General features: G+C 38.4%; 1 protein-coding gene across 17 annotated transcripts in view; it reads right to left on the bottom strand.

Moving 5' to 3' along the window:
- COL6A3 (collagen type VI alpha 3 chain) overlaps positions 1 to 18,690 on the bottom strand; it is a 160,556-nt gene that overhangs the window by 53,939 nt on the left and 87,927 nt on the right. For all 17 annotated transcript variants that reach the window (XM_058184995.1, XM_058185007.1, XM_058184998.1 and 14 more), the window contains 14 exons: positions 17,819 to 17,964; positions 16,607 to 16,699; positions 14,646 to 14,699; positions 13,184 to 13,255; positions 12,550 to 12,576; positions 12,374 to 12,418; positions 12,051 to 12,104; positions 11,626 to 11,688; positions 9,972 to 10,037; positions 8,996 to 9,049; positions 7,116 to 7,151; positions 3,848 to 3,910; positions 2,594 to 2,656; positions 533 to 595 (listed from right to left, as the gene is read on the bottom strand). In XM_058184995.1, the coding sequence (XP_058040978.1) occupies positions 533 to 595; positions 2,594 to 2,656; positions 3,848 to 3,910; positions 7,116 to 7,151; positions 8,996 to 9,049; positions 9,972 to 10,037; positions 11,626 to 11,688; positions 12,051 to 12,104; positions 12,374 to 12,418; positions 12,550 to 12,576; positions 13,184 to 13,255; positions 14,646 to 14,699; positions 16,607 to 16,699; positions 17,819 to 17,964 (899 nt within the window). The remainder of the gene's footprint in view (positions 1 to 532; positions 596 to 2,593; positions 2,657 to 3,847; positions 3,911 to 7,115; positions 7,152 to 8,995; positions 9,050 to 9,971; positions 10,038 to 11,625; positions 11,689 to 12,050; positions 12,105 to 12,373; positions 12,419 to 12,549; positions 12,577 to 13,183; positions 13,256 to 14,645; positions 14,700 to 16,606; positions 16,700 to 17,818; positions 17,965 to 18,690) is intronic.

Raw genomic sequence — 18,690 nt, 5'->3', positions numbered from 1 at the left:
AGCAAGCAAGCTACCACATTTTGCACCCACTGCAATCTTGAGTAGTCTCCAAAGGTAACCCAAGCAATGTGTGTATTACAGTAATCCAACTTCAATGAGGTATTGTCACCAAAGCTTCCCATTCACAGAGAAACACAACTTGTGCAGCAGCTGAAACTGCTCCTTCAAGCAGATCTCTGAGTTCGGGAGAACTTCCACGTTGCTATAATAGGAGTGATAAAGAATCCAGTATTCTTTGAGTAAATGTCAGCCATTAAATTGTGCTTCCCCATACACTTTTAAAATTAAACAAGATACAATATGCTTTTTAATATTCCAGTGGAAAAGTTTAATGATATTACGATCTCAAATTAAATATTTAAAGATTTTAACAATATTCTTAGTTTTTATAGATATATTTTTGAGAGCCAGTTTGATGTAGTGGTTAAGACTGGAAAGATATATAGGAGGTAGTAAAAACAAGGTTTATTTCAACTGCCATTATTTCTGTCATTTAACTAATAATTATTAGAGCTATTTAAAAAAAACTGACCTTTTTACCAAGAGGACCAGACCTACCACGCTCCCCAACAGCTCCAGCTGGACCACCAGCACCCTATAGAAACAAGAAATTATAGCATGGACATATATGAACTGAAAAATGGATGGAAATTATCATTAAAGAAGGGAAAACCCCTTAAACATATAGAGGAAAAAGCCTTGCTATGAAAAATCAATGTGGATTCTGCAAAGATAAATCTTGCCTCATCAGGCTTCTTAAATTTTCTGAGATTCCCACAATAGGCCTGTGAATGGCAGCAAGCCTGCATAGATTTGTACAGAATTTCAAAAAAGCTTTGACAAAGTCACTTAACAAAAACTCTTCAGTAAACTTTGTTTTCATAGAATAAAGACACTTGTCCTTTTATGTATTTTTGAATGATTAAAAATGGCATGCAAAAATTAGGAACAGGCATCTTTTTCACTGCAGAAAATATAAAGAAAGGTCTTTTATAAAAGATACTGGCTTGGGATGCCAGACTGTTTAAGATAGTGAGAATCAAAAGAGATGGTAAAGATTTCAAAATAACTTGTTAGATATGTGAATTGTTAAGTTTATAGCAAATAACATTCAATTCAAACTAGGCAACAAAACCCTAGCTTCATGTCCACACTTATGAGATCTGCCTCTAAGTAATCATAAAAAGGATCTTGAGTACATAATAGGTAGCTCAAGAGGTTGACTCAATGTGCAGCTACCATGAAAAAGGCAAGCTGCACACAAGAAATAATCAAGAAACTGAAAATAAAACTGCCAACATTGTAATGCCCTTTTACAAATGCATGATGAATTCTCATCTGGAATACTATATAAAGTTCCTATTATCACATATAACCTTACTTATTATTTATTCAATGTCTATAGCTGCCCATCTCAGTCAGTGACTCCAGGCAGCTTACAATTCAAAAAGATATTAAAACACTAAAAACAATATAATAAATATACACAGCAGCCAAGATACTTGGTCAGTTAACAATACAGCCAGGAAGCAGGGCTCTTGATACATTCAGTACCCCGGACTTGGGAACATAGCCAGGTTTTCAGGCCCTTACAAAAGGCTAGCAAGTTTGGAGCCATTATAATTTCCAAAGACAGGATGTTCCATAGAGCAGGAGCAACTGTGGAAAAAGTCTGCAGCTGGAATAATACAGCTGGAAAGGATATATAGATCAAGAAAAATTGTCAGGGTGTCCAACACATTTCTGAAACAGGGCTAGAAAAATTGCAACTCTTTGGCTTAGAAAACAGGTGTCTGTGACAAGACATGATCAAAGTCTATGAAATCCCATGCGGTATAGTGAAAGTGCAGTAGGAGGTCTTCTCCCTCTTGCTAATCACAAGCTCCAGGAGTCCTCCAATGAATGGAAATTCACAATAGGAACTTGGTTTTTTATTTCACAAAAAGGAAGTAATTGGTTACCCAGGGTTATTTTATTATTATTCGATTCTTGCCAAAAGCAAGGCAATGGCTGTTAATTTGATGACTTTAAAAGAGAATTGGAGAAATTTTGTTACTTCTGGCTTGGGGACAGGAGGCCTCCAAATGCTGGTCCTTTTTATTGCTCACTTACAGAGCAAATTCTCTTAAAACCTCAAAGAAAAAAACCACTGGGCCATTTGGGGCTGATCTAATTTTATAAGTGATCAAGATGTCTGGGGCTGTGACCTAATCTTCTGTTTTACTGACAACCTCATAGCCACAAAGGCCTATGCAGATACTGCTTTTTGTTGTGCTTCCTGGGGTGGTTATAGGGCCAACTCAAGTGCATACTGGGATTATGAAATGGTTCTGCAGCTCTTGTTAATGAGAAGTGCTAGCTAGACTTCTTTCCTGCCAGGATGAAAAGAAATTGACTCCCAACAGGATCCATAATAAAAAATATTTTCTACTCCTAGTAACTAGTCTCACAGCTGTCTATTATTAAACCGCTCTTCAGTCACGCTTCTGATGATGACGAGAAACAGACAACAACCACTGAGTTTTCCCCATCTATGAGTGTTTATAATTTGCTCTTTAAGAACATCCTTGATGACAGAAAGAATTAGTTTTACCCTCTGGCCAGGGAGGCCAGGCTCTCCTTGAAGACCAGGGATTCCAGTTGTGCCAGGTGGTCCCTATACAAATAAGCACAATTAAATATTTGAAGCAGAAAAGTTCTGATACAAAATCGGTGCATTCTTGAAATACAGGTTTATTATGAACTAAGAACTCCCAAAGCCACAGTACTATGCTATCATGAATGAACAGAAATGAATGAATTTACAGTTTCCCATCTATCAAAAAAAAAAATAATCCTCACAATTGCATCACAATAGAAGATAACATAATATAATACCCAAAGCCTTATCTTCATTTAGTATACACATAGACATTTGCATGAGTCAGATATCATGCCACTGGAATATGCGTAGTATAAAAGACTACACCCATTATTTGTACAATGTTTCCCATGTGGCTTAGCAATTCTATTACATTCTTAACATTGATAGTTAATATTCTTTAGAATTAAGAAATGCACTGAGTAAAGGATTGGACTACATGACCTCTAATATAACCTCCAAGTCTATGAATCTAAATCCTCTGGACAATAACACTCCTAATAACTTCAGATGACAATATTATACATACACACGTATAGAGAACCAAAAAAATCTGACAGTTGTTGAGGACTGGCAGCTTTTAATCTCCTATATGTTTGCACTTGCATTCATCATCTTTTGCAGGGTTGTCAAAGTCCCGGCCTGCAGGCCGGATGCATCACGCGCTGGCCACACCCAGTTTAGCGAAGGGGGGAAAAGTCCCGATACGTCATGTGACACTGCCATGATGACATGAGTTTGACACCCCTGATTTTTTTGATTCCTGGTTTCTGATTGCACAGTGCCGAATTGAACTTTTTTTACATTGATTTTTTTATTCTATTTTATTCTATTCTATTCTATTTCCATTTTATTTATATAAAGAGTTGTATAATATTATCTATAATCTCCTTTCGTAGCCAGCTTTTTTTTAGGTGCTGTTTTGGGGAGATCTGGACATAAATTAATACCATCGTAAACTATATTATTTGACAAGTCAAGATAATACTAGATGGTTTTGATACAATCAGAAATAATCTACAAAACCTTTTTGCAATTAAACTGATAGCAATAAATTAGTTAGAAATTTAACCAATTTTAACCAAAGAAATTACTACTGAAATTGTTGTTGCTTTTCCTGCAATGGGTTAACACAACCTCTGTCCCCTTCCACCCAATGTACCAATGTCATTTCCTTACTTTTGAAAATAAGTTGCAAAAACTCACCTGGGGACCTTTAATTCCTTGTTCCCCATTAAATCCTGGTGAGCCAAGGGCACCTTTATTTCCCTAAGAAATTAAAACAATTGAATGGAGAATGGAATGATATGATAGATGATAGATAGATAGATAGATAGATAGACAGACAGACAGACAGACAGACAGACAGACAGACAGACAGACAGACATAAAGAGACGGAAAGGGAGATAAAGAGATAGAAGCAGTGGGAGACGGAGAGTGAAAGAGAGAAGCTTTTACTGTATATAGCTACTGTCAGTGGTGGGATTCAAATTTTTTAACAACCAGTTCTGTGGGCGTGGCTTATTTTGGGGCGTTTCTTGGTGGTCATGTGATTGGGTGGGCATGACTAGCTGGTCATGTGATGGGCAGCATGGCTAGCTGGTCATGTGACTGGGTGGGTGATCCTAGCTGGTCATGTAACCGGGTGGCCATTGCTATGCACATAGGGACTACCCAGAGGGCAGAAAAAAGTGATTTCTGACAGGATCTTGCACTTTTGACCAGTTCTCACGCTTATGACCAGTCATCATTTATGCCTGTTGCAGCATTCTTAATAACTATGTCACTCATTTCACAACTGCGGTGCTTCATGTGACCGGGTGGGTGTGGCCAGGTGGTCATATGACATAGCTTCTTTGCCCTAATGACAGTTTGCTGCAACTTTCATAAGTGTGAAAAACGGTCATAACTCACTTTTTCAGTGCCATGCTTGTTAAACCAATTACCAGAACAAATCCATTCTCCCTCCCCCTCTTTCTCTCCATCTCTCTTTCTCCCTCCACTTTCTCTCCATCTCTTTCTCACCCTTTCTCTCTTTCATCTTTTCCCCCCTTTCTCTCCTCCATCTCACTTTTTCTCCTTCATCCCTTTCTCCCCTTTCTCCCCTCTCTTTCTCTCCACCTCTTTCTCTCCATCTTTCTCCCCTCTTTCTTTCCATCTCTTTCTCCTCCTTTCTCTCTTCATCTTTCCCCTTTCGCCTCCTTCATCTCTTTCTCCCCAACCCTTTCTGTCCTTCATAACTCTTTCTGTCCTTCATCACTTTCTCCCCTCTTTCTCTCCATCACTCTTTCTCCCCTTTCTCTCCATCTTTTCTCTCCTTCATCTCTCTTTCTCCCCTTTCTCTCCTTCATCTTTCTCCCCTCTTCTTTCCATCTCTTTCTCCCCTTTCTCTCCATCTCGCTTTCTCCCCCGTCTTTCTGTCCTTCATCTCTCTTTCTCCTCCCTTTCTCTCCTTCATCTCTCTTTCTCTCTTTCATCACTTGCTCCCCCCCCTCTTTCTGTCCATCACTCTTTCTCCAGATGGGGTAGGGTAGGCTGACGGCATGTGGGTGGGAGGTGGCTGCAGGACAGTCCTGCTGGGTCGGCGGCAGGCCAAGACAATTGACACACACCTTGCTGCACACCTCGCTAGCCACCAGATCCAAGCGCCTCACTGGCCACACAGCTGCCAGCCACTAACAACGTGCTTGGATGGTGGTAGACCACAGTTGTCGGCCGCATGGCCAGCAAGACGCTTGGATCAGGTGGCTAGCGAGGCACTTGGATGGGGTAGCCAGCATTTCGCAGCCACTGCCCACCCAATTCAAGCACCTCACTGGCCACGCGGCCGCCAACCACAGCCTAGCCCCATCCAAGCACCTCGCTAGTGGCTGGTGGCCACGTGGCCAGTAGGGTGCTTGGATTAGGTGGCCAGAGAGGCACTTTGATGGGCATAGGCTGCAGTCAGTGGCCATGTGGCCAGCAAGGTCCTTGGATGGGGGTAGGTCACGGCCGGCAGCAGGCGAGCGCAGTCCCGCTTCCTCGAGGGCAGCATTTGGCTGTACTTGCCTGTTCTGCTGCTGGAGCGGTCAGGGCAGTCTGAGGTGGGCAGTTTGAGGTGGGGAACAGAGTGGGAGGCCACAGCAAAGGTAGGAAAGCAGGATGGGCCATCTGGTTGAGGAGCCAAAGAATAGCTACAGCTATGCCTCAGTGTGCCACTGCAACACTGCAAGCAAGGCCAGTAAGTAGTTGTGGGGCGGGGCAGGGCGGGGCGAGGGACAGGCGAGCCAGTAATTTAACAAATGGTTCAGTGTGCTCCAAGGCCAGTAACTAGTGGTGGGTAGAGGCAGGGCAAGGAGCGGGTGAGCCAGCAATTTAACAAACAGTTCAGTGTGCTCCGAAGCCAGTAAGTAGTGGTGGGGAGGGGAGTGCGAGCCAGCAATTTAACAAACAGTTTGTGTGCTGCGAGGCCAGTAAGTAGTGGTGGGGAGGGGCAGGGCAAGGGGCGGGGCAAGTCACCAATTTAACAAATTGTTCAGCCGAACCTCCTAGAACTGGCAGAATCCCACCATTGGCTACAGTTTAATAAGACAGGCTGCTTTCTTTGCATTTCCTTTGGGCAAATGGAACTAAGTTCTATCAGTGGATGGAACATCTTTCAGATGCAGCCATCTACATTACTTCCGTTTTAAATTTATTTTTTTCTGGGATTACCCACAAACTTACTGTAATTAAATCTCAGTCTCCTTAAACATTTATGTCTACAAAACTCATGGACAGATGTGGGCCAGTCAGAATTTCATTCATTCTGTATTTACAGAGTTGCTATGAGGATACAGTGCACACAAAAACCATGTACTGTATGCCTATAATACTATAATGAGAGTTTTTTTGGGCAGAAAGGTAGAATAAAGATGGAGATCAGGGAGATATTGCAATGACCCCCTTCCTGCAGCTAACATCATCATCTCTGTTTCCAAGCTTCTCATTTTTCTTTTTAATTCACTGTTGTACGCTGCACTGTTGTACGCTGCACAGAGTCACACTGTTGTGAAATGTGAAGCCATATAAACATGATAAATAAGTAAAGACTAAAGGTCTTGCTTATTACAATTTCATAAGCAGTTTTTGAAATAAATGTTTGTGAAATATATCTATTCTGTGCATGTATGGTTTAAACCTGAAAAATAATACATAATTTGTCCCAGAAAGGATTCTAAAACAGTTGTCTATCTGAAGTACACAGGTGGGCTGAGTAAGTATATTCTTCTCAATAAATTCTCCTAAATGCAAAGTTATTTAACAACTGCGAATTTAAAAAAAACACCAATATTCTATCTTTTTCATTTTTTTCAACTTTTATAAAGATATTACTTAGATTTGGCTATCCTCACTTCCCTTACTATATGTGTATACAATATTTATAATATATATTATATTATATATAGCACATAACACAAACACACATCATGTAAAAACATAATAAGTACTTACTTTGATACCAGGTGGTCCTCTTCTGCCAAGTGCTCCCTTGAAATAAATACAGAATAGCCATTAATTGTTATGCAGAGGTATCACTAGAAAAATATGTTTCTCTATTTTGATAATTACCTACAGCTTTTTATTCTCTGAGGATTTTTTTTTTCTGGATACTCAAACTAAAAATGTGTATCTTTCAACAATTAAATACCATAGAAAACAGAAGATTCAGACTTCTAGGTGCCTTAATTCTTAAGATTTTAAAATTCTTACTTAGATTTATTTTTGTGTTATTTTATCTTTGTAAACAGTAACTTCTATTTAAGCAGGACCAAGCAAGAGATTTGGTGTGTTTCCCCCCCCCCCTTCTTCACCAGTCAGAGGAAAGCTCAGCAACTGACTGTCTTTGCAGATGTCTTTGTTTTCACAAAGGAGTGATTCCTGGTTACAATAAATGGGCTGCTAGTTCTATTTAATCATATTAATAAAACAAACGTTAACACAAGACACCAAGATATGTCCAGAAAGTACCCACATACCAAAGTTCAATGAATTTCATCATTCTAACCCAGCTTAGAACCTTTGTATTTTTAAATATAACATGAGCTCAATATTAATAACAGATAATATATACAGATACTAAACAGATAATTAAACCAACACCATATAAGTAAAGTTTGCAGTTAAACACTATCAACACAAATGTCATACACAGAACTTGTAGAATAAACGAAGCAAAGCGTATATACAGCTTATCCATCTGCTCACATTAACTATAACTTCCCACAACAATCAGAAAAACACAAAGCAACAATAATTTCCCAGGCAGGCTGCAGACATTCAAGCAATCTTCTTCTGTCTTATAAAGATAATGATAAAGATACCATAGAATCGAGCTCAGCATCTTGTGACTAAAATGAGAAGAAATTTGAATATGTTTAACTTCTATGTTTGCCTCAATGCTCCACTGGAATAACATCCCACTGAGTTTAAATCAACAACAGCAGGGACATGACTGTTTCCAGTTGTCAGAACAATCAGAACACACACAAAAAGAGTATTTTGTTTCCATTGCAAAGTCAGTATATTTTGTGATAGACGTTTTGTGCACATCCTGTCCCAGCTCTAGGTCTATTTCTCAACATGAAGCAAAGCACTGAGAGAATCTTCCTACCTTGATTATCATTACTCCTCACATAATTTTGTAGCAACTGCACATGGCCCCATCCCAACCAGCATCCTTCTTCCCTTCTTCCCAGTTCCCTTCTGGAATCAAGATATGTATCTTCCCTTCATCTGAGATGGTTACTTGTGAAAGTAAGGGTTCTTTCTCTCTTTTATTACAGGGACAAAAGTGTTAATGCTATTATGCTATCTTTCCTAGTTCTCTGTCCCATTCAAAGTTCTGCATCACATTAATTCACATGACCTCTAATCAAAGCCAATGAATTAGTCAATATTTCATATTCAGACACTTAATCAAGGGGATGTTACACGAGCTTCTCCTGAGTAATGCAACTCTATTGACAAAAGTGTAACACAATAATCAGTCTTTATTGAGTTCTTTTCCCATTGATTATTTTCCTCTTCTCCCCACTACCTATCTGTTTGGCTTTGTAAATATCAAAATATTAGAAATTAAACAAATACATTAGTTTTTGAAGTGTGAGTCTCAGCACAAATCCCATACAATTATGAGATCTTACCTAAAATGTTCCTATATTATTTTAAATCATCCATGAACTAAATTTGATAACACATAGTATTCAAACATTTGTCATACATACATACATACATACATACATACATACATACATACATACATACACACACACATCTATTATAGCAGAAACTATGTTATTAGCAAATCACATAGCAGGGAGAATTATACACACATCTCTTCCAGCTCCTCCTGCGTCACCTCGTGGTCCATCTCTTCCAATTTCTCCCTATAAGAATACAAAACACTGGAATTGTTTATCACTAAACAAGAGACATATGTAAGTCACAACAGGACAATAAAAACATTTTAGTAGAAAGTATTTTTGAATTTTTTCTCCTTTCTTCTTTTAAATTAGGTTTGTGTTTTTGATATGAATGGATCCAGGAATGTGGTAATTGAGAAAGATTCTGTCCTCACTTCATTCCAATTCTAGAACTCAATAAAGCTCTGATGCCAAAAATATTTCTTTTTTTTCATGAAACACTATAATGAGGAAACAAGGTAGGATTTATATTGATTTTCAAAAACTGGTTAAATTTTCTCTCAAACTAGAGAGATCTTAGGGCTCATGCCATCATTAGTTCAAATATAGTGTTTTATAGGATGGAAAAACTTGGGATGGAGAAATTATTAGTTTTATATTTTACCCAGAATAGTCTCCTTACTGATATACTAAGTGATTATATTATGTTGTTTTCTGGATTGATCTGACCAGTTGATCTGACCTAGTGATGGATTTCATCTTTAATTTTATTCTTCATCCCTCCCATTTCTATTATTGGAAAACCAAAAATGTCTGTAACAGAATAACAGAGTTGGAAGGGATCTTGAAGTTCTTCTAGTCCAACCCCCTGCTCAAGCAGGAGACCATATATCATTTCAGACTTATGACTGTCCAATCTTTTCTTAAAAATCTCCAGTGATGGAGCACTCACAACTTCTAAAGGCAAGCCGTTCCACTGGTTAATTGTCTCATTGTCTCACGCAGTTTTACTTTTCTTTTTGGTAAGGTAATTAGTCCAGTCAATAGATTGCATTAAATTCTCTCAAGCAATTTTGACTGGATTTTAGAGGTTCTAGGACAACCACCCAAGCCAGGTAGCATCTCTGTCTAACCTTCCTACAAAATCCAAGGATTGATATTTTACCGCTGGTCCGAGTTCTCCCTTTTCGCCTTTGGGTCCTCTGTCAGTGCTATCAGTTCCAAAAGTACCCTGGAAGCAGGCCGAGCAATGAAAAGCAAGTAGAGTGAGACAAAAGTTATTAAACATTTATAACACAGTTTATAACAAAGTGATTCGTGACATTACCACAAAGCTCATCTTGTAACCCAGGGCTTTCTTCATCTCTCTAACTTTTCTAAGCACATGGGTGCATATTTAGGACACTAGACTACAGGAAGAGAAATCCTTACTTAGAAGTATACCTTGATACATAGACCTTGTTTACATCACTGAATACTTTGACCTTGTTTGATAACTTGCTTCAGCTAACTAACATATTTACATTGGGACAGAGACATGGAAAAATAACTTTAATGATTCTCTGGGCGTCTTGGAAAGATTCTGGTTTGCAGAGTAATTTTGGGTTTAAATCTTCTATGGCTCAAAATTGCACAGAAGAAAATTTTGTCCTACCTGTGGAATTTGGGGTACTGGTTGCTTGTATCCTGCACATAATTTAATATTTGCATGAAATGGCATAAAAAACCCTCATTAAGAATGGATGAGAATTCTCATTGATTCAGATTATTTTTAGAAGAATTTATGCAGAAACAAATGTCTTTACGATCTAGATTTTAGTCCATGTATTGTGATGCTGAATTGGGATTGTTGCCTCTTTTTTCTGATTACTTTATCCTGTTTAACTGCTAGATGACAGGAGTTATGCAATGAATCTCTCCTGGCAGCTTTCATAAGTAACCAAAATTCACAGATCTCTTAATAAATTAGAAAGAAGAAACTAAGAATTAAAAACATGAATGTGAAAGGGCAAAGATGCACAGGTCATAACTCAAGATATGGTCAGAGGACCACAGGTGAAGTTCCAATTAAACTGATTAATTACAATTCATACCTATGCCTAGGAATCTAGTCTATTAAAGATAAGGGTAAACAGAATTCAAGAGGGATTGGACTTAGTCCATTTGTGGCTATGTAGAGATTCTAGGCTGATTCTAACTGTTTTTACTCCACCTCCAGGTTCTACTACTCCCTTCCCCCTGGATATTGCCTCACTCATGACATTGTATTCTCCCAACTATTTCCAGCTCAGAGCAGTTACAAGTTTAGAAATCAATAGCATGCACCTTTGAAGATACTTCATCCTGCCCAACTTCCCATTACAGGGATTGGTCTTTACTAAACAGCCAATAGATTTTGAAATCGAGGAGACTGAGAAAAAAATAGAACTGGACTGGTAGCTCAGTTCTGAAAACAATTCCCTAGCCTCAGCATGTGCTTTGAAGTGTTCTGTACTGCTCTCCTGACCCCTGATTTTACATCCTTTTATCTCATAGACCTCAAGATTTCAATAAGAGTAAAGTAATTGTTGCAAGTGTCAAGCTTACCCATTCTGATAGTTAACATTTAAATCTGCTGCAATTTTAAATCTTTTTTAAAGTAGTTATTACTAAAAGATTTTTCATATATAATAAGAACATTTAAAAATATAGTAAATATGAAAGAGAAAGGAAAGGAAAAAAGATATTTAAAAATCTCTCTTCCTTTTTTCGTTTTTTTCTTTCTTTATGGAATTAGAAATCTAAAGTATAAACATCTCAGTATCTTTCAATATATTTACCGGATTGCCTCGAAGTCCATGGTCACCTGGATCTCCTATTTCTCCTTTGCTTCCTCTGCCACCCTATGAAGAAATTATTTCCGTAATATCAAAACCTTTGCCCATAACAATGGAATCCTATAATTAATGTTTCACCTTGCCCTGATATTTCTAGCAAGAGAATAACCAGAGAAAGGATACTAGATCAGCCATCTCCATTTTTTTTTCAGTGAATGGCCTTTTCAGAGATACAACTGGGCTGCATCTTATCTCTGATTAGTCTCTCCAGTTAGAACTTTATTGAAGAAAACAAAAATATCTGAGACCTTTGCTGGTTTCCCAAGAGTTTCTTGTAGCTCTATAACAAAGCAATACATTATTTGGTTGTTTGGAGTTTTTTCTTTTTAATTTTGAAGCTTTGGAATAATAAAAAAAATTACACTTACCTGTCTACCAGGGCTCCCCCTCTCCCCAGGAACACCTGGAAAGCCTCTCTCTCCCTGGCAAAAGCAATCAAATTAATTGCATTTATTAATCAAAGTGTGTTACTGCAATGAGTTCTAACCAGGAAGAAATGTTATTTCATGTTCTTTATTAGTCCAAAAGCAGTGGTGGGATTCAAATAATTTAACAACCAGTTCTCTGCCCTAATGATTTCTTCCAACAACTAGTTCACCAAACTGCTCAGAAAGTTAACAACCAGTTCTCCCAAAGTGGTGCGAACTGGCTGAATCCCACCACTGGTCCAAAAGTAACTCAAATGACTCACCTCTTCTCCGTCTATTCCATCAAGCCCATTTTCCCCTAATTCACCCTACAGAATCAAAGAAAGTAATTATTATAATCCCAAAAAAGAAATACTGAGGTCAAATTGACAACGAGGAAAGTATAAGACAGGGAAATGTGTATTCTTTTTTCGTCTGTTATATTGAAATTGTTAAGTACCTTTTCTCCTGGGAATCCACGGCCCCCCTACAAAAAAGAAAGAATTGTCATTTATCTATTAAAATTTTATTCAATTTCTCAAAACCTACAGTTACAGAGGAAAATGAGTAGTCAAAAATTATCCAGATAATCATTATAGTTAGAATGGTTTCCATTTTTCTATAAAATTAAGGAAAAGTTGGAACGACCTCAAAATAAATAAAAGACAAAAAATAAATAGAAAACAAAAAAGAGCAAAAAGGATTGTTTCCCAATGAGTAAGAAAATCTCAATTTATCTGTAAAGACCACAGCTTGATGCATACACTTTATTTTTTAAAAAATCCATTGAAATCTCATTGCCTGTTTAGGGAAGGTGTGTAGGCTATGATTGGTTAAGGTAAATTCAATAAATATATTCTGTTTCTAACTTCTGGAAACTTTTTTTTTCTTACGCTCCTTTTCTTCTCAGAGCTTGCCTTCAATCCCCAGTTTCCCACTCCACCCCCGAAAGTATTTGGACAATACTATTGAGTAATTTTCTATCAGATGCTACAATGTGACTGTAGCGAACTAGTATAAACTGGGTTGGTGTCTATTGAGAAGTCTACACAGTATATGTTCTTCTTCTGTAAAGCCCAATTCTCTTCCTTTACCTTCATTCCCCTTTCACCTGGGCAGCCTTGGAAACCTTGGGTTCCATTTATCCCGGGGGGTCCACGTTCACCCTTTGACAAAAAAGAAAGAAGTATGAGAGTCAGCATGGATATCTTCAGTCACAAACATATTTCTGAGTAATGGCAGTGAAAGAAAATGGACACATACTAGAAGGGAAAGGAGATGTCAAATTCTGTAACAAGAATATTACACTGGATGTTATTAAAATATGGAACATTTCTATCATGCTACATTCAGACAATCCTGTCAACTAAAAGTATACAGTTTTTATAATGCAAAACAGGTGATCAGTCCAAAGATCATATTTGATCCAGGGCCATTGGGATCCAGTTACTTGCAATGCGCAAGGCCATATGATCTAACTTTCTTTCATGGAGGCAAATTTTCTTTTACAACCTTCATCCAAACACATACACACGTGCCTGCTCAAAATTCAATCAAACTCCAGAATGGCAATGAGACATATAAAATGCAATACTAGAATAATGGACTCCATTCCAAAGCTTGTCTCAAGCAAAAATGTGACTCCAACCTCAATAGCAATGCTCTCAAAAACGTTTCCCAGCTAGCAATAAGCTATAGAAAGACGTCTGTGTGCACAAATTGAAATTTTAAAGCCGGATTACAGTGAGGATTTTTTATACGCAGTTCTGAGAGGACATTTAGTTCTCTTCCTAACATCGACACAATCACAATCTGCCCAACATGTACCTCAAAAAATCCCCAGTAAGAGGCTCCCTAGTCCTTGATTACATAGAGCAGGATGGAGGGAGTGGGGGAGTTTACCCATTCCCAATTCCACTTTGTTCTTTTCTTTTTAAGTGAAGTATCTTGTACTCTATATGCAAAAGAATAGGATTATTGCCTCCTTAGTCATCTCCACTTGATTTCCATAAGAGATAAGTTTGGTTAGCTTAGCATTAGCCTTTCAGCAATGGATAGTAGTGTTACAATGTTTTATCTGACACCCTAATGCCCTGCTGTTTGTCCTTGTTAAGAAACTGTGTAAATAGATATATGGCACATTTAATCTGGCTGTTTGTGTGTATCTATGTGCGTCTGTATGTCTGACTTTGTGTGTGTGTGTATCTCTATATGTATATTGGCAATACATGATTCCAGATTCACATGGAATATAAACAGCATGTGAAAACTCTAGATAAGGTTTGGATCTTTTCTTATTGTGCATCGCAGGTAAGAAAATATAGCCTGTGTTTTAATCTATATATAGTATGGAAGAAAAAAACAAAATGTTGCTAATATTCTGCTCATCATGAAACAAAGACTGTTGCAACACTAAAGTTGTGGTACCATATTCCTTCCTTCGTCCTCCTCCTCCATCATCCCTCCATCCATCTTAACAGCAAAAGTATTGCTGGTTTTCTTCTGTTTCTTTGCTACTGCAAGTAGAAGTTCAGCTGTTGAGAAACATTTACTCACCAGTCCACCTTCGTCTCCTGGATAACCTCTATAGCCATTTTCCCCTGGAATTCCCTTTAAAACACAGAAAACATATTTATACATAAACTTGAGATGGTATTCTGAACATCCTATATTTTATCTTTAAGCTCAATTCTGCCTTTTTAGAAAGAAAATATAGTAAATTATTGCAAGAAATATCTGAATATGATCTCAAAAAAGCTTGATATTACACATAGACTCTGTCTGTCTGTGTGTGTGTGTGTGTGTGTGTGTGTGCATGTGCGTGCATGTGCGTGTGCGCGCAGGAGGTGGTGTATTCTCCCAGTTTAGGAGTCACAGTCTCAAACACTCCTACCACCACTGAGACTACTCTGGCCTTTACTTTCCACATCTTCTCCAGAGACTCCTTCAGGCCCTGAAACATCTTCATTTTCTCATACTATTTCTTTCTGATGTTGCTGTCACTTGGCAGTGCTACATCTATTACTGCCACTGTCTTCTGCTCCTTGCCTACTACCGTTATGGCTGGTTGATTGCCTAGTACCTGTCTGTCAATCTGGATCTGGAAGTCCCACAGGATCTTAGCCCTGTTATTCTCCATGACCTTCTGTGGGATATCCTATCTAGGTTTGGGAGTCTAAACCCATACATTGTGCAGATGTTCTTGTTCAAAATGCAGCAACATAGTTGTGTCATTTAGTTTATGCTGTTCCTGCCTGCATCTTACATCCTGCCAGTATGATATTGGACTGTCTCTGGGGTCCCTCTGCATAGTCTGCACCTTGGATCCTGTCTAATATGGTAGACCCGTGCTTCTAAAGACCTGATGTTTCAAGCCTTTTTCTTATGCTGCTATGATCAGTGCCTCGGTGCTATCTTTTAAATGTAACCCTTTCTAGCCCCTGGTATGATTTTCTAATTTTATATATATTGAGAGCATTCATGTTATCTCATTCATTTAAAATTATATCTCTAATGCACAGATCAATATAGAATTTGTTTATAGAGTTTCACCTATATAGCAAAGCCAACTATAGAGTTGCATTCTATTTTTTTAAATCTTTCATCAAGTACTGTCAAGCACAGATGAAATGTGACTGTTGTGTCTCGCTCTCTTTCCCCGCAGCCAGGTCCCTCTTATCTCCTGCCGAACACTGAGGAATGTCCTGGCATGCCTCCAGGCCCCAGCGCTGGCACCATGCCCAGACAGGCCGAACAAGACGAAGGGCCTGACGTGCCTCCAGCCCTGGCTCCATGCCTAGGCAAACGGAGCAACTAGACCCCTGCCCCTCCCCCACAGCATGTGAGCCTGAGGAATGTGAATTGCCAACAGCTGGAGCCTGGAGAGATCCTCGCTTCAGGAGAATTGATAGGCGGCATCAGCAAAAGGAAGGGAGGGGCAGGCCTGGATAAGTGCTGAGTCATGGAGCCACACCCCATGGCCTATATAAAGGATTCACTTTCTGCCATTCTCTGAGTCAGGCAAAGTCTACCTTGGATTGCTGAAGTCACTTCCTGGTCTCCTGGCTGCCTTGAGAACTTTGCTAGGACTTTGGCAGAGCTGCAGAGGCACGCCTGATACGGACTTCCCCGACCCGGCCGTCAGTGGAGGAGTGGGACACGGCAGTGACACTGAGTATCAAAACTAACTCTAGAAACTCCTAATTCTGAGTTTCTGAACTCCAAAAGGTTCCAAAACCTTTTGTTAAACAAGGTGCTGAAATGAAATTCATATCAATTTTAACACTAGAAATTTAAGTACGTAAAATGGACATCATAGATGCAAACATGCTTTCTAGATAAGAATCATAAGTACAATAAAGAGATCACTATACAAGAACTGCTGGGATCCAGAGAATCACTGCAAGTGAGTTCAAAACCTTGGGCATCTTTTGTTTTTCTCCTTGGAACAGAGCCACCTCATTCCCATACCATAGATGCCTTATTATAAACTGTAAAACCCATGTTCAAAATCTCACCTTTGGTCCAACTGTGCCTGGAAATCCTCTGTCTCCCCGTTGTCCAGAACATTTGCATGGGACTCCACAACATGATCTTTCTGCAATATTGTCCTGAATAAAACAGACTACTAATTAAGTAAAAAATAGATCATTAAAATCCACATATGTGCACTTGATGTTGTTCACAGTTTCATTTGTGCAATATTGAGCTTTAACTGAAATAATAGCTTGGAAAACGAAAAAAGTACTGAAAACAAGAAGGAAGAGAATTACTATTAATACAGTAATTGATCAGATGTTGAAAAACTAATATATTTCTCAAAAACAACAGTGCTAAAATAGGCTGAAAGATAACTATATAACCCATTGTAATTTTATAATAAAGTAGAGTTGGCTCATCAGGCTGTGATTCTTCTCTAGTTTACCGCAAATGGCCCATACCAATCTTTCAAGAATGGATACACCCTAATTTAGAATGCATTGTGTGGGAAGATTGAGGGGAAAGTCAGGAGTTCAAGAAACCTTAAACCCCTGGAATATTTAGTGGGGCTGTGCACACTTCTGCTTGGAAGGTCAAAGATCTTGCAGAGAACATGGATATGCCAAGTAACTCCAAAGAACGCTTTCACTTTTAAATCTGAAATACTATGCAACCCTAGTATATAGTTAGATAAGTTGTAATCATGCTAACAAAACTATATCACAGATAACCAATAGTACAGTAACTATAGTAACCTTCAAATTATTGATTGATCCATCTGGGATATTGATTTGGCACAGCAGTTTCCCAGTTCAATAACAATAACAAGGACAAGGAATGAACTTTTCATCATAATTCACATTCAAGGACAGCAGCCACAAATAGCCTTTGCAATGCCCAGAAAGATTTGACAGGCCAACAGAGGCTGTTTAAACAGTATCTGGGTGGTAATTGATCAGGCCATTCACTAATATAGAAAATATTATATGAGAAGAACAAATAACATGGCTTACATAAAGACCACTTCCTCTTTGAAGGCAACTGCTTTGTAATTTTTTGCTTTTTCATCTCTGAAACTTCACAGAAGTTTCATTTTTATGGGCAAAATGTACATTAGGTATCATAAAAAAAACATGGTTACATTTCTTCAAAAATGCAATATTGTTACATAATAGGTACTTGCAAATAAATATCCATTAACATTATTTTTTAATATCATTAAGAATAAAGTATAGATTTCAGTTATTTACCAATTGTTCTGTCACTTCAAAATCTAAATCCATCTGATTCACTTGGAGAGGCCTATTATAAGTAAAGCCACGTCCAAATTCCAGTTTCATTGCTTCTTCAAAATTAGATACTCGCTCCAATCCAACAAGAATAAGAGCCTTGACATCTAGAGAACATGGAGAGGGAGGGAGGAATACATCTTGAATGATTGTTCATAATCCCTGAAGGATAATGTTTATCCTATAGGATTCTAACCCGTTATCTATCTGAGAAAGGATTAGATAAGGTGGTTCTATTTAGCTTCTCTTTCCTCCCTCATTTTCTCAATCGTAAATCTGTTTTATTCTATAATCTCCAAAAGGCCACACTTTTAAAACAGTCAACATTATTGGTCGCCACAATGTAAAAAAGATGTTGAGACTCTAGAAAGAGGGCAGAGAAGAGCAACAAAGATGATTAGGGGACTGGAGGCTAAAACATATGAAGAATGGTTGCAGGAACTGGGTATGTCTAGTTTAATAAAAAGAAGGACTAGGGGAGACATGATAGCGGTGTTCCAATATCTCAGGGGCTGCCGCAAAGAAGAGGGTGTCAAGCTATTCTCCAAAGCACCTGAGGGTAGAACAAGAAGCAATGGGTGGAAACTAATCAAGGAGAGAAGCAACTTAGAACTAAGGAGAAATTTCCTGACAGTTAGAACAATTAATCAGTGGAACAACTTGCCTGCAGAAGTTGTAAATGCTCCAACACTGGTAATTTTTAAGAAAATGTTGGATAACCATCTGTCTGAAATGGTATAGGGTTTCCTGCTTGGGCAGTGGGTTGGACTAGAAGACCTCCAAGGTCCCTTCCAACTCTGTTGTTGTTGTATTATTATTATTATTATTATTAT

The sequence above is a fragment of the Ahaetulla prasina genome, chromosome 1 (genome assembly GCF_028640845.1).
Source record: "Ahaetulla prasina isolate Xishuangbanna chromosome 1, ASM2864084v1, whole genome shotgun sequence".
NCBI classification, from domain to species: domain Eukaryota; kingdom Metazoa; phylum Chordata; class Lepidosauria; order Squamata; family Colubridae; genus Ahaetulla; species Ahaetulla prasina.
Note: the sequence above shows the minus strand (reverse complement) of the source record. Positions and strands in the feature narration are given on the sequence as shown.